This window comes from Pan troglodytes, chromosome 3 (genome assembly GCF_028858775.2).
Source record: "Pan troglodytes isolate AG18354 chromosome 3, NHGRI_mPanTro3-v2.0_pri, whole genome shotgun sequence".
NCBI lineage: Eukaryota > Metazoa > Chordata > Mammalia > Primates > Hominidae > Pan > Pan troglodytes.
This window is the reverse complement of record NC_072401.2, coordinates 113,893,411-113,909,004: the sequence shown is the minus strand read 5'-3', so window position 1 is coordinate 113,909,004 and position 15,594 is coordinate 113,893,411. Positions and strand designations below refer to the sequence as shown.

General features: G+C 37.2%; 1 protein-coding gene across 13 annotated transcripts in view; it reads right to left on the bottom strand.

Annotated features, from left to right (window-relative positions):
* Positions 1-8,210: 8,210 nt before the first annotated feature.
* The window catches only part of ALPK1 (alpha kinase 1), a 156,149-nt gene continuing 148,765 nt past the window's right edge, over positions 8,211-15,594 (bottom strand). For all 13 annotated transcript variants that reach the window (XM_063809742.1, XM_063809745.1, XM_063809744.1 and 10 more), the window contains 5 exons: positions 14,589-14,742; positions 11,226-11,388; positions 10,000-10,186; positions 8,779-8,967; positions 8,211-8,681 (listed from right to left, as the gene is read on the bottom strand). In XM_063809742.1, coding sequence (XP_063665812.1) covers positions 8,674-8,681; positions 8,779-8,967; positions 10,000-10,186; positions 11,226-11,388; positions 14,589-14,742 — 701 coding nt within the window. In that variant the 3' untranslated portion in view covers positions 8,211-8,673. The remainder of the gene's footprint in view (positions 8,682-8,778; positions 8,968-9,999; positions 10,187-11,225; positions 11,389-14,588; positions 14,743-15,594) is intronic.

The window sequence follows — 15,594 nt, the reverse complement described above, 5'->3', positions numbered from 1 at the left end:
AGAGGATCCTGTCTCTCATCTCCCATCCTCTGATGCAGGTGGCTCAGTGACTGCTGTCCTGCCCAAGGGAACACTGCCCATGATCCAGGTGCTCAGTCCAGAGAGAATGTTCCCTATTGAAATCATGTTGGGAACATAGCCCTTCAAAGCCAGTCGCTGTGGGTCCTTCTGTTATTGGGAGAGACCATGTCAAATGTCTAACAAAAGTGTTCCAGCAGTCTCTCTCCTTTTTGTGATTTGTGTAGAAAAAGAAGGTTAAATCTGGTGTGTGTCCTTCGCAGAGGAAACAGATATTCCAGTGTTGTCTCTTATTTTTACAGCATACTTGGAGAACGTACAGCTGATTAAGATATGTAATGTTTGAAAATTTAGTTAAGAGTAAAGAAATAGGGCATTCTTTGATTTGCAATCCTTTTGGCTAGAAAAATGGTTTGTACTTTAAGAAAGAACTTGGTGTGGCAAAGTATGAGCAAAAAATAAATAGTGAAGAATTTTCTAACAACAGTGTTGCCTGAAATGCATGGGAACCTAAAAAACAATCAAACAAACAACAACAAAAAAACCAACTCAAAAACAATTCTTTCTCTTTAACCTGTGTCATTATTTCCAGTGTAAGGTCTGAATGGCAAAACTTTATGCATTTATTTAATCTAAAATTAAATACTATGATATTTATATTTATCTTTTCTTTTTGAACATTACTTTTGAAAATGAACACAACACAGTTACAGATTCAATTATATAAAAATATTTTCTGTAACATGATAAATATTTGCCTCGGCTTCGTAAATTAAAGGCTGTATCCCAGCCTTTCATTGTGAGCTCATTTCTCTATGAGATTCACTTAAAATTTTATTACTATGTAGATCACACAATGGAATAACAGTGTTAATAACTTGATACTGTAGCTGCAGGATTTGTAACCTACTCTTATGAAGCTAACAGCCCTAGGGCCAACGGCTGCTCATTTATTTCACCATATTTAAATCAACTGTAGAGGCAGTCAGACAATAAATTGTGTGTCCATCTCTAGTAATAAAATTGGCATTTCAAACAGCAGAGACTTGTACAAAGATTTCACAGCTCCCCTTTTGGGATGGATTCTTCTTTGTACTATCTCCTGCAGGGAATAAAAAATGTGCTTAGATGTAAAATAACATTTTTTTTTTTCTGTTCTCTTGTTAAATTCTCTGTCTTACCACTGTATAGTTGAGCCCAACGATTTTAGCTTCTGTAAAGCTCCCACTTACTGCTTGAGGGGAATTCTTTTGTCTGGGCAATGGAACAAGATAACCGACTTAATCCTCCTAGTAACACGTGAGTCGCCATGTATCATTTTAATCTGCAAAACACTAGGGCTGAGTAGTGTCACATGCTGATTTTACTTTTCTATGAGAAAGTGACTCCCTGGCTCAATGATGGATTGCTTGTTCTCTTTAAACAACAGTCAAGATGGTGAATGCCCTGGGGTGATAGACAGAGTGTGCAATGGGAATGGGGGCAAATCTGATGGCCCGGTTCAAGTTCACCTGACAAAGCTGGAGCAGTCTGCAAGCAGCATTCGAGAAAGGATTATTCACACTTGCATTATATTTTTGAATGCATTTTTCTCCTTGTGCAGCTGCAAAGCTCCCTCACACTGAAGGTTTACGCACCATAATAAAGAGATTTATTTTTTTTTCTCTTACCCTCTCTTGCTTGCTTCTTGTACTTTATACCTAGTTTCTACTGAACTGTTCAGGCAGAGGACATCTGTATATTAAAACCACACAGAACAAATATCATCTTCAAAATAATAGCACTGCTAAAAGACAGTAACAAAAGCCTGACATTTCTGATATCTGAAGAAACAAAGATTGTCTCCTTAAGTTGAACTCAACTCCTCAAACTTTGCTTTTTAAATGCTGTTATTGCAAAACAACTCACTCCACAAGCAAAAGATTAAAATGAAAGTCAATTTCTTAGTTCAACTCAGAAAAATATTGAAGTTTTCCTAAGAATTACTTGAAAAATTTTCAATATCCAGTTTGCTATGAGATAAATATTAAAGAATGGAGGGAGAAAAATCAGAAAAGTTTAAACAAAAGGAAGCAAAATAAGTTTCTTGATAAATTAGAGGAAGGACTGAGAAAATGCCATTTTTTTTTCTTTCCAACTTTTAATTCTTCCATCCATCCACTTATCTGCCCACACCCTTCCTTGTTGTAGAATGGTTTTCTGAAGCCTGGAGAGCTCAGACATTCTTTTCTTATGCCTCTCATCCTATGTAGCAAGAGTTAGTAAGCTAATCAGCCCTTATTGATCATTTAAGATGCAAACAATTCTTATTGGTATTTCATATTATTATGCAAAACTATAATAAGCCAGGGCTAGGGAGTAGCAAGAGGCACAAGGCCGAGTTCAGTCAGGCTGGTGAGATAGACAGAGCCATCTCCAAGGTACCCTCGGTGATCCCCACCTGCTGGTATTCATGCCCTTTGGGCATGAATTTCCAAGGTGCCCTCCCACATTGTACAAGGGTTGGTCTGTGTGACCAGTGACCAAAAGAGTACAAATGTGATGATATGTTACTTCGGAGGCAAGATTAGGTTATAAATGACATTGTGGCTTCCACCTCTCTCTCCGTTCGATTTTTCCCACTGCCATGTTGTTCTATGGACAGGCCACATGGTGAGGAACAGAAGCCTCTGACCCACAGCCAACAAGGAAGAGGTCTCCTTGCCAACAGCTATATGAGAGAGCTTGGGAGCAGATTCCCCAGTCCCGGGGAAGCCTTCAGAGGACTGGAGCTGCAGCTGACATCCTGTCAGCTTAAGAGAGACTGAGTCAGAACTACCCAGTTAAGCCACCCCTCCCCACCCTTTTCTGATCTATAGAAACTGTAAGAATTAATAAATGTTGTTTTAATCCTCTATGTTTTGGGGTTAATTTGTCATGCAGCAATAGATAAATAATACACAAGATAATTATAATTTCACTACAGTAGATAATGTGATACAATTGTGTATTAGCTTCTATAATAACTGTGAAATGACAGTTGCAGTTATTTTAAAACATTAAAGGAGGGTACCTTACCTGGGTTGTGGTGGGGAGGGAAAGGGAATAAAAGATGTCAGGGAAGATTTCTTGAAGGAGGTGTTGGATGAGGTGAGTCTTCAAGGATGAGAAGACATGGGGTGTGATTGTTCTGGTAGGTATAAAAACAGCATGAAAACAGTTATTAAGTGACAAAGCATCGTATTGTGGTGTGGGAGGTGGCAGGATGAACTATATACTAAAACCATAAGTAGTTCAGTGTTTCTAGAGCGTAAATTGCAAGACTAGGAGTATTGGTGGGCTAAGGAAGAAAGCTGTACATGCTGATCTAATAATGTGGACTTTTATTGGAAAAGAGAATCATTTGAATTTCTTATTAAATATTATTTTTTGAGATAAGTAATGCAAGCTTATTGCAGAAAATTTGAGAAACAAATGATAAAGAAGAAAATGAAATCCACTGTAATAGATTTACTAGGGAAAAACACTATCAGTATTTCAATATTTTTTATATATATATATTTCTATTTAGATGAACTCTCCAACAACCTGGTGAACTTGAAAGTTTAGTCTTCTCTTGTCAAGCCTCCAGATGAGAACACAGTTTAACCAGCACCTTGATTGCAGCCTGTGAGACTCTGAGCTGAGGACCAGCTAAGCTGTGCCCAGACTCCTGACCCAAAGAAGCTGTGAGATAATAAAACGTATGTTGGTTGAAGCTGCTAAGTTTGAGACATGCAGCAATAGAAAACTAATACTCCTTTCTGTTCAGGCTTTCAGCTGCAGCACTCATCTATATCTGCTAATATTAAGGTCACCAGTGAACTCCACATTACTAAATTCAACAATTTAGTTCACAGTTTTCATCTGACTTATCTGTCAGTGGCATCTGACATAGTTGATCATTCCCTCCTTGATTCACATTCTTTGCTTAACTCAGAGAATTCCCTCTTCTTTGCACTCTTTTTCTCCCTCTAAAACCCCCACTAGATGATGTTGGACCTTCTTTTCTCCTCATCTCTTAAACACTCATTTGTATTTTCTGTCCTTTTATCTTTCTGCTGCATTTTAGCTAATTCCTTCATCTCTCCTTCCATTTTAATAATTCTTTCTTGAACTATGTCTAATTTGCTGTTTAAACTTTCTAGTAAGTTATATAGTCAATTACTGTATTTTTCATTTTCTAGAAAATTAATTTGGCTTTTTAAAAACTAATGTGGCCTTTTAAAATGTTTATACAAAGCTTTGAACATTTTAAAAGAATACTGGATATTTATTGTTACTTTTATGCAATATATAAATGTATAACAACATTAAATAAAAGTTAATGTGTAACAATAGTAAGGAGAATGATAATCAACAGTTTCTGGACAGTGATTTTCTCTTGGATAGAGGAGAAAGTAGAGATCAGGGATGGAGGCTTCAAAAACAGTATTACATTTAATTTCTTCAACCAGGTGTTGGGTATATGGGTGATGACATAAATAAAAATTTACAGATATTTTAAAAATGCAATTTCCTGCAAATTCCTCTCAATAGTACTATTTCTGCTTTTTATAACTCAGAGATATGCATTGCTACAAAATCTCTATTTCTCTAAAATTCCTAGTTATGCCAATGTCATCTCACTTAGCAGATATCCTAGCTTTTTGACTTAACAAAGAAAAGTGGGCTTTGATGTGCTTTCCATCAATTTACTTCTTTATTACCTCCAATTTCCAGTTTCTTTGCCCATTGTTGCTCCTCCTTTTCTTCTGTGTTGGTAGAGATAACCATATTTCTTTCTAACTGTAAATATCCTGAACTTTGTTCCCAATTTCATCTTCTACAAATGGGGACTGACAAACTTTTTTCTGTAAAGGTCCACATAGTAAATATTTTTCACTTTGCAAAATCCAGTCTATGTCACAATGTTACTCAGTTCTGCTATTGTAACACAAAAGCAGCTGTAGATAGTACATAATTGAATAAAGTGACTATGTTCCAATAAAATTTTATTTACAAAAACAGATGACAGCAGCTTTGACCTCATGGATCATAGTTTGTTGACCCCCTTCTACAACATCTCAAAGGTCACTCTCTCAATTAATAGCCTCTTTTTGCTGTCAGCAATCTTTTTTCACTGTTCTCAGTCTTTCACCCCCCAAATTGTTTTTTTTTCCTGATTTTTTTCTGCTGGATTTCATACTGCTGAATGCTCCTCCTTATATTCTTTCCTGATTAGTTTGTTTGATACCATTCTTGGTTTTCATCTTCTTTATCTATTGATTCTTCAAACTTTTCTTGTTACTTCTTCCTTTCTATGACCTTACATTTAAGATTTTTTTTTTGAGATTTAAAAATATATAGAAAAGTAGAAAGACTGGTACAATGAATTGCTATGTAATCATCTCCCTTCAACATTAACCCCAAAGAGTCAAGCTGTTTTCACATCTTTTTCCAAATTTTTCTTTTGGTTGAATGTTTTTAAGATATCACTTCATCATTTTATCTAACACTTAGTCCATATTCAAAATCCCCAATTGTCTCAAAAATGTCATTTTATCACGGATTCGTTATCCCACTTTTAGTGATCAGATTGACTGAAGTGTGAGTAGCATCAGCCTGATTTCTCCATTATAAAGTTCTCCATCTAATTTTCCCCAGCCATCAATGCTTTCTGCCCAGATCCATTATTTCATTAATGGATGCAAAATCATGATTTTCTAGTTTAGTCTTTCTATGTTTATTAGTTGGACTTCTTCTATGATGTTGAATAGAAGTGGGATAGTAGGCAAATTTGTCTTGTTCCTTTTCTCAACTTAAAAGTTTTAATTGCTTCACTATTAATTATGGTATTGCTGTTTTAAGTTTAAAATAAAAAACCTTTGCCAGATTTAGAAACCTTTTCTTTATTCTTAGTTTTCAAAGAGCTTGTTTTTTTTCTTTTACCATGAGTTGATTTGGAATTTTATGAAATAATTTTCTACATCTTGTGAAATTACATGATTTCCTCCCTTTATTTTGTTAATAGGATAGATTACATTTTTTTAAATTTCCTTAATAAGCATATATTAGCTTTGGTTTTCCAAGAAGCAGATACCAGGAAAGGATTAGACATGAAAGACCTCTATTGGGAGAAATGATTGTAAAGGATCAGTTGGAGGGAACAAGAGTAGGCAGGGGACCATGCTGCGGGCCTGATGCCTATAAAAGGAGAGAGCAAAGAGTTTTTGTGTTTGTTTGTTTGTTTTGTGTTTTGTTTTTTGAGATGGAGTCTTGCTCTGTCGCCCAGGCTGGAGTGTAGTGGTGCCATCTCAGCTCACTGCAACCTCTGCCTCCTGAAAAATTAGCCATGACCAGCTTTTTTTTTTTTTTTGTATTTTTGGTAGAGATGGGGTTTCACCATGTTGGCCAAGGTGGTCTTGAACTCTTGGCCTCAGGTGATCCATCTGCCTCGGCCTACCAAAGTGCTGGAATTACAGGCCTGAGCCACCACGCCCGGCCTTAAGAAAGTTTTGGTTAGGCCAGTGCTAAGACTTTGTTCCACAGTCACAGTCAGCAGTTAGAAATATTCTGAGACTAGTGTCCTTGTCATGCTTAGTCACTGGCTGACAGCACATTGAGGGCAACATGGCTTCAGCATAAACACAGTGATGGATTCAGGGGAGTGAAAGCTGGGAGTGTCAATCAACTGTGATCCCCACAGCAGGAGATTGGAATGGGTCTTCCTTGCCTCAACTGCAACTGTGAAGAGACATGTGCAGCAACCTCAAATTGAGAAGAGTATAAACTATCAAATGTTCGGACTTGACACATGAAGATCATGTATGTAAGTTTGAGTCTCACCAACCAGGTAAGCCACCCAGACTTCCTGAGTTAATAGTTAAGGCTGAGGGAAACTTAGAATGAACAGTGGAGGATAGGGAGAGTGAGCACCAGTTGCAGCCCCAAGAGTAACTGCAGAAAAGAATTGGTTTATCTCACTAGTCGCCCTTTTGTTTCTTTCAGTAAGATCATGGAGGAGCTGTTTCCTAAACCTGTGTGAAGAAGTAGATCTGTGTAGGGTAAGGGATGGACTGTGGTAGCCAGGAAAATGTATCATTCTTCTTCTTTTTTTTTTTTTTTGCAAGACTATTCTTTTTTTAAAAAAAAAAAGCTTTATTGAGGTATAACTTACCTACCATAAAATTCACCCTTTGAGTGTCTAGTCCAATGGTTTTGGTATATTCATAGAGTTCACAATATTCAATGATTTTTTTTTTTACTTTTATTTTAAGTTCAGGGGTACATGTGCAGGTTTGTGTCATGGGGGTTTGTTGTGTGAATTACTTCATCACCCAGGTATTCAGCCTAGTACCCATTAGTTATTTTTCCTGATCCTCTCCCTCCTCCCACCGTCCACCCTCTGATAAGCCCTGGTGTGTGTTGTTCCCTCTATGTGTCCACCTACTCTCATCACTTAGCTCTCACCTATAAGTGAGAACAAGTGGTATTTAGTTTTCTGTTCTTACATTAGTTTGCTAAAAATAATGGCCTCCAGCTCTATCCATGTCCCTGCAAAGGACATGATCTCATTCTTTTTTATGGTTACATTGTGATATGGTTTGGCTTTGTGTCCCCACCCAAATCTCATCTCGAATTGTAATCCCATAATTCCCAAGTGTCATGGGAAGGACCTGGTAGGAGGTAATTGAGGCAGTTTTTCCCATGCTGTTCTCGTGATAGTGAATGAATTCTCACAAGATCTGATGGCTTTATAAGCATCTGGCATTTCCCCTGCTGGCACTCATTCTCTCTCCTGCTACCCTATGAAGAGGTGCCTTCTGCCATGATTGTAAGTTTCCTGAGGTCTCCCCAGCCATGTGGAACTGTGAGTTAATTAAACCTCTTTTCTTTCTAAATTACCCAGTCTCAGGTATCTCTTCATAGCAGTGTGAGAGTGGATTAATACACATAGTGTTCCATGGTGTATATGTACCACATTTTCTTTATCCAGTCTACCTAAATGCCCATCAAGGACAGACTGGATAAAGAAAACTGTACCACTCTTCCATCTTATTTTTTACAGATTTAATTATACTAGAAGGAAATACAGGAGAATTAAAAAGAAACTCAGAGTATAAGGAGGATCTAAGTATTATACATAACCAAAAAGCCATACAAAATAAAAGATTGATGAATTCAACTACATATAAAATTATGCACAGATAAACTTTTATGCAAAGTCAAATGTCAAAAGACAGAAAAACAAATTGAATTCGTATCACAAAGGCTCACATTTTTTTAATATGTAAAGAACTCCCAAATCAATAGGAAAAGCCCCAGTAGTATCAGTCTTGACAGATAGTGACAAAAAGCTCTAAAATCTCAATGGCTTAAACAACACATGCCTTTCTCAACAGTGCTTTTCATCCCTCATGGGTGAGTTGGGGCTGTTTTCCATGTTGCTTTCCTTGCAGGACTTATGCCCAGAAGCAGCGGTCTCCTGACCCATTCTTGATAACTGTGGCAGAGGGAAAGAGGCTCTGCAGGATCTTGTGCTGCCAATTAAATGCAGGACTTAAAGTGATCCTGATCAATTCCTCTTGCAAATCATTGGCCAGAACCTGTGTCACGGCCCTGCCCAAGCCCCAAAGGACCAGACTGTGCCGTATTCTATGTGCCTGGAAGGAGAGAACCAGATATTTGAGAGCATCACCAGATATTTGAGAGCATCACTAAGGTCTGTCACATTACCAATCCATACAGCCTATGACTTACATGGTTTCTCCATTGAAGGTCTAGTCAAAGAAAGACGATGGCAGATTTCATTACATTCCACATGCTGGTTATTAAAGAAGTAAAAAATTCCTCTCTTTCCAAAATTGGTAGTGACAACTCTCTGATCAACGGAGTGAATCTGGGGATCTGTGAGGTAGATGAGTCCTTTTCCATTACCGGTTACCCAACCTAAAAGAGAAATGAACACACCTGAGTATTAAATTCCCTGTAAATGTCCATCAAGTGTTTACAAAAATACATACACACACACACACACACACACACACTTAAAGAGATAATTCAAAAACTTGGCCATCCTGTGGTTTATAGTTAGTAAATTCCTGGTAAGGAATTTTGATTGCATATTCCAGTTATTAGTTTAAGAATAATTAAATATTGGGCAGTTATATTTGTCAAATATGACATCCCCGGATCACCAATTTTCAAGGTATTAGAAAGCAATAAAATACACTTAGAATAATTATCAATATCATCATATGGAATATTTCTTTCATGATTCAGAGATTTCTTTAGTGACTTATTCATTAATTCATATACTCATCTGTTCATTCAACAAATATTTATTGAGTGCAGACACTCTACAAAACACTATTTTAGGCACTGGTGGTACCGACTGAACAAGCTAGTAAAAAATCTTACTTATAATTTACATGAAGTATAGGGTATTTTCTAATAAAAATTCTGATGAATAAAATACCAGACAAACTAAAACAAAATTAAAATATTAAGGTAGAATTGAAAAGTAGTCGTATTTAAGTACATAGTTTAAGGATACAGATTTCTGTTCTATAATGACCCCCATTATGAAACCCAACATCACACTTTTAATAAGGGTAAGGGGCTGGAGAAAAGGAAAAGTGGAAAGAAGATTTTGACATGTGAAAAAAATGCAACGAAATATACATCACTCAAATCTACTTAAGTGAAATAAAAAAAGCTGTTACAGAGATGCTCTGGAACAAAGCCCAACAGAACATAAGCCAGACCCTCTCACTGATTATGTAATACTGTAGACATTTGTAGAAGTTTTGGGCATATTTTTCTTTCAGGAATTATTTGCTATATATAGTAAGATCAATTAACTCCAAATAATAGCCTATACATGGAACAATCTATTAAGTAAAGATTAGGGAAGCTAGTTACAAAACTTCACATTTACATATAATATTAAAAATAAAAATAATTCCCAGTTTCACATACCTTGTAAATCGACCACAACATCTCTATGATTAGAAAACTCATAAGAAAAATGGCCATAGGCCAAGCCATATTCTGTGGCTTTGTATTCTGTTTTCACCACTTTCGTGTTATTTGACAATTTTACAAATTCTCCCAGTATGTAAGGCTCCACACTGATACATCCCTTTATTGTCTTGTCCTCTAAAATCTGAAAAATAGCAATGAGAAACATTACAGCATAATGGTAAAGGCCATTGTCTTTAGACTTGGGTAAATCTTGGTTTGAACCTAGGCTCTGCCACTTTGCTTCTCTGAGCTTCAATTTCATCATGGGTAAAGTGGGTATAATTATAACTACCTTTTAGGCTTGTTAAAGGGATTATGCAAGGAAATGCATGTAAAATGCTTAACACGGCATGTGGCATGTGATAGAACTTAAATTTATTATCATTCACATATTAAACTGCTCACTTAAGATTTAGGCCATGACGTGACCTGTCCTGGAGGCTAGGTTACCAGGACATGAAGTTAGATCATGCTCAGGGACTCTAGGTTAAAACATCAGCTTTGTGGAGTTGTTTCAAAGGTTAGAGTTAAGGTTTGCAAACTGCCTGGCACAGTGAGTGACATAAAGAAGGTATGAAATGGATGATAATTACTATTATGATTAGGAAAAGACGGGTCTAAAAATGTCTCCGGCCAATGAAAAAATTATTGCAAGTATGAATGCACTCAGGATCTAATATATTCGGGGTAGCAAGGCATTCTTGATCCAAAGAAGAGAAAACTCAATGGGAATATTAGCCTTTATCTATTGAAAGGGGTATGTTAGTGAAGAGAGACTGGTCTTCATGGTCCCAGGAGGGAGAGCTGTAATCCATGGATAGAAGTTAGATAAAGATAGATTTGGGCTAAGTCTAAGAACTTTCTAACAATTAGGATTACTTGAAAGTGAAAGGAGAACAATTTTTTTTTCTTGCTGAAGGTGTGTAAGCTTTGACTTAGTAATCACTTGGTTGCAAGGGGTGAGGCCAATAGATGTAAAATGGGATTTATGTATCATGTTGAGGGGATAGTTTGTACTAGATAAATCTTTAGGGTTCTTTCTCTCTTGGAAAGTACAGGGACAACACACAAGGATAGTTTGCTAAAAATGCTAGCCTGATTATGTGGAACCAGATACTCAAATTAATTGATATTCAAGTGTGATTTGGAAGATCCAAATGATGTGTTCAGGATAATCTTACCAGTAGTATTGTGGATGGGATGTAGAATATCTGGGTGGGAATGTTTTGTTCATAGAGTCTCTTGTTAAATTCTGTCACATAGTGCTGTGCGGTCATCTGCCGCTCCACATCAGTGAAGTGGTGCCAGAGCCCCTTCTGCTCCTTATAGTCTTTCCCAACATACCTATGAACAAAGAAAATCCACACAACAAAATGTGAAAGTGGTCTTACTTACTATGGAGTAAGAGAGAGGAGATCAAAAGACATATGCAGAAATGCTTGAAAGATCTCTTTCTCTGCCTTAGACTGAATATTAATTATTTTGACTTATCTCAAGATTCAAATAATTTTGTAAGAGCTACTTGAACAATGGAACACACTCATTCTAGCTGACCCAGAATGATATTGATTATAAAGGGAAAGTGTCACTTAATGTAGAAGTTCTCCAGACCTCTGGTAAGACAAGGGGGTCAGCAAAGTATACTGGAATGTGCATGGATTCTGGAGTCAAAACCTTCCACTCCCTGCAGTGTGGCCTTATATAGTCAGTTCATCAATCTGAAGCCTTCCTCTATCCCTTCCTTTTATGATTACTTCATTCCTATAAATACTTATTATCCGTCAATACCTATTATGTGCATAACACTGTGCTAGTCTTGAGTGACTTGAAGAAAGTGTGAGACATGATTTGTATATTTCAAGAGCTAATAGCACAGTTGGTGTGGGAAGACACAAGGCAGTAAATGATTACATGCGGAAAGAAGCAAAACAGTGCTGCACTTTACTGTAGTTTATACTTGCTGTAAACTGGTGTGAATTTGTGAGTAATTTCACATGTGCCCAGAGTGACCACCAAAAATCAAGGGGAATTGTTTGAGTCATAGACTTCAACCAGAGTAAACTCTCTCCAGAAATTTCTGAATCCCATATAATAATGGAACTTAAGGAGTCTGTGGTTTTGGCCATTCAGACTCCTGAAGACCAGAAAGGAAATCTGATAGTGGAGGCTGCAGTATGGCCTCAGAAGGCAGCCTGCAGAGGAGCAGTTGTTGTAATAGGGATGCTATACCAGTGCTTTAGGCAGTTCTTCTATGGAGAGACCGCAAGACCTATAGAGGGTTTGAACTAATTCAGAATTTTGTTGACTGATACCAGAGGTGTGCACAAGAGAGTGAACCTGTGAGTACTGGCTACTGGAGCATTTCCTGAACATTCTGCCAGAAGACCTTCAGTCTTAGGCAGGGGATCATCAGTCTGAGAACAGAAGTCCATATCTTCTCTCGTCTTGTACCATTTTTTTTCTGGGATCATTTTTCTTTAGTGAGGATTTGTTCATGGTAAACTGCCATGGTCATTTTTCCTTTTAAGCTGCAAATGTCTTTATTTTGTCTTCCTCCATAAAAGAGAGTTGCACTAAGTATATGACTTCCATTGTCTCTGAATTCCATTGTTGCTATGAAGAAACCAGCTGTAGGTCAAATGGACATTTCTATGTACGTAATCTGTCTATTTTCTTTGACTGCTTTTAAAATGGTTTCTTTGTCCTTAGTGTTTGGAGTTTGACTACTGTGTACCTAGTCAAACTAGGTACACAGGATGTCTGACTACCTGCCTTCTTCCCTTCCTGCTTCCTTCCAGCTTCTTTCCTCCTTTCCCTTCTGTCCTTAGGATTCATTGTGATTTCTGTATTTCAAGATTAGTGTATTTTGGCAATTCTGAAAAATTACCAGAAAGTATCTATTCAAATATTGTTTTTGCTCTCTTGCTGTTATTTTCTTCTGATCAGAAATATATTGAACTCTGTCACTCCATTCTCTATGTCTCTTATTCTCAATTTATTCTCATCTCAGGTCCTCCTATGTTATACTCCGGTGTATCAGGGCTGCTGTCACAACATGCCATAAACTGGGTGGCGTAAATAACAGAAATTGATTTTCTCACAGTTCTGAAGCCTATAGTAGTCCAAGATCAAAGTTCCAATGGGGCCATCATCCTGCTGAAGGCTCTAAGGAAGAATCTGTTTCAGGCTGTCTTCCAGCTTCTGGCAGTTCTTTGCTATGAGGCAACATAACTACAATCTTCACATGGCATTCTCTCTGCGTCTTTGTCTATCTCCAAATTTCCTCTTTTCATAAGGATATCAGTCATATTGGATCAGGGGCCCACCCTACTCCAGTATGACTTCATCTTAACTTCACCAATTACATCTGCAATCCCTCTACTTCCAAGTAAGATCGTAGTCTGAAGTACTGAGAACTTCAATATATGAGTTTTGGGAGACACAAGTGAAGCATCAGCACATGCCCCTACTGCTTAGACATGTGATTTCAGGCAATTCCTTAACATCTCTGTGACTCATTTCCCTCATCTGTAAAGTGAGAATAATAATAGTATCTACCCTCAGAGGGTTTTGTGAAGATTAATTGAATTAGCATATAAATCATTTAAAACAGGACCTGGCATATGTTTACTAAAATAATAATAATAATCAATAATCTTTTCAAGAAATGTACTTCCACTGCTTACAGAGACACTTGATTTCTCTATTTCTATTTATTTCTTACACTATTTGGATTTGAGCAAATAACAAGGCCAACTTTAAATGAAAAGTCATGGCTTATAGGTCTTTTAAAATATACAAATGATATAAAATTATGTCTTAAATCCAATGAAGACCACCTGTGGTTACTAATTTTTCAGGTGAGTTTTTGTTTAAAAATTTTATTAAGAACTAAGGCCAAAGCAAGAACTTTCCAGGCATTTACTTCACTGGGGTGGGGTTTTTAAAGATACCCTTTATCGTGGGGATGTAGCCATTCCTGAGTCCTTGCTTGTATGAGTGGTATCTGAACTCATTCCCTTCTGGGTGTAGCTTTTGCTACGGGCTGCACCCTCACTCCACCCCTGCCTCAAACTCCTATGCGGGATCCCTAAAGGGTTCAGCAATCACTTATATCCCTGAACAGGCTTCATCCCTGGACTCAGGATTTTCCTGCCTTTTTTCAGGCTCACCTATTTACTTAAAAGTGTGCTTTTCATAATTTACCTTTTTTGCCAGCATTTTTAGTGAATATTGAAGGCTCTCTGGCCTGTCATGTGGCCAGGAACTTTATTTTTCTTATCAGTACAGTATGGCCAATGTTTCCCTGATGGTTTTGAGGTCCTGTAGCTAAAACATCCAGCAAAACAGCTGATGTAACGTGGGTCCTCAATATATAGTAACTGTTGTTAATTAATTAATAATGAAAAGAAAAAGGAGTAGAAATCTGGAAATGTATTTTGGCCAAGTTTTTCAGCCCCTACGAAGTCTCATGAGTGATTACTTAACAGAAGAGCAAGGTTAGCTCATCTTACATTAGTTATACAAATGTTTTTAAGTAATACCTCCCCAGAATTTCTTCTTGATGAAGATGATGAACCCAAAAAGCATTTCTTTGTCTGCCTTTTTTCTTCACAGTCAAGTAGTCCCCCAAATAGACAATAGTTTCCTGGGCTGTCCACAGTTCAGAATTTTTTGAATATTTTAACAAAAGAGCAGCTGGAAGAAAAAAAGATGAAAATGAATCTTATTTTCAAAAGGACGTTACAATTCATGAATAAAGCTGATGTGACACAGGTCCTACGCCAGCTCACCTGAAATCTTCACTTTTTTATACACTTTTCTCTAATTTTCATCTCTTCTATGACAACTACAGTATTAAAAAGTTAGTGAGAAATAATAAAAAGGTAACACTTTATAAATTACAATGAGGAATAGCCTTTGAGTCACAAAATCCCTTAGTTGTGATGAAAAGGGATTAAGATAAGCATGAAGATTCTATATGAAAGTAGTGGAAAATAAAGGAATTTTAAAATCAGAAAACCCCAGAGACCATTTTGGGACAAGTGACACATGCTTGCAACTTACTATTATCACCTGGGGATCCCAAATAACAGAAGCTACTACTGATGGCAGCTCTGGGAATCCTAGCATTATATATTCAAGTGCACCCTAATTTTCTCTTCATTGTTTTAAGTTGAGAAAGTTTGGAAATTATTTGAGAAAATGTAGCTACTGTAAAAACATGCGAACTCAACTGAAAAAAGGAAAACATAAGAGGAAAAAGTAGGGGCAGTCTCCACCTTATAGAAAGGAAGAACAGTGCTAAGCAAGAAAGCATCTCTTTGAGGAGAAAGACCCACATGAATCCTAAGGAAGGAGTGCAACACTTTGGTTGAAATTAAAATGAAGTGAACAAAGACTTTTGTCTAGATTGTGAAAATAGATAAATGAATGGGACACGTGGGAGAGAAAATACTTAAAGCAAGATAAACTGACAGTTCTGGGCAGGGGATGCCTATGGGCTGGGCGAGATGGTGACCAGGGTTGGGTGACTCAGTTAGAGAAGCC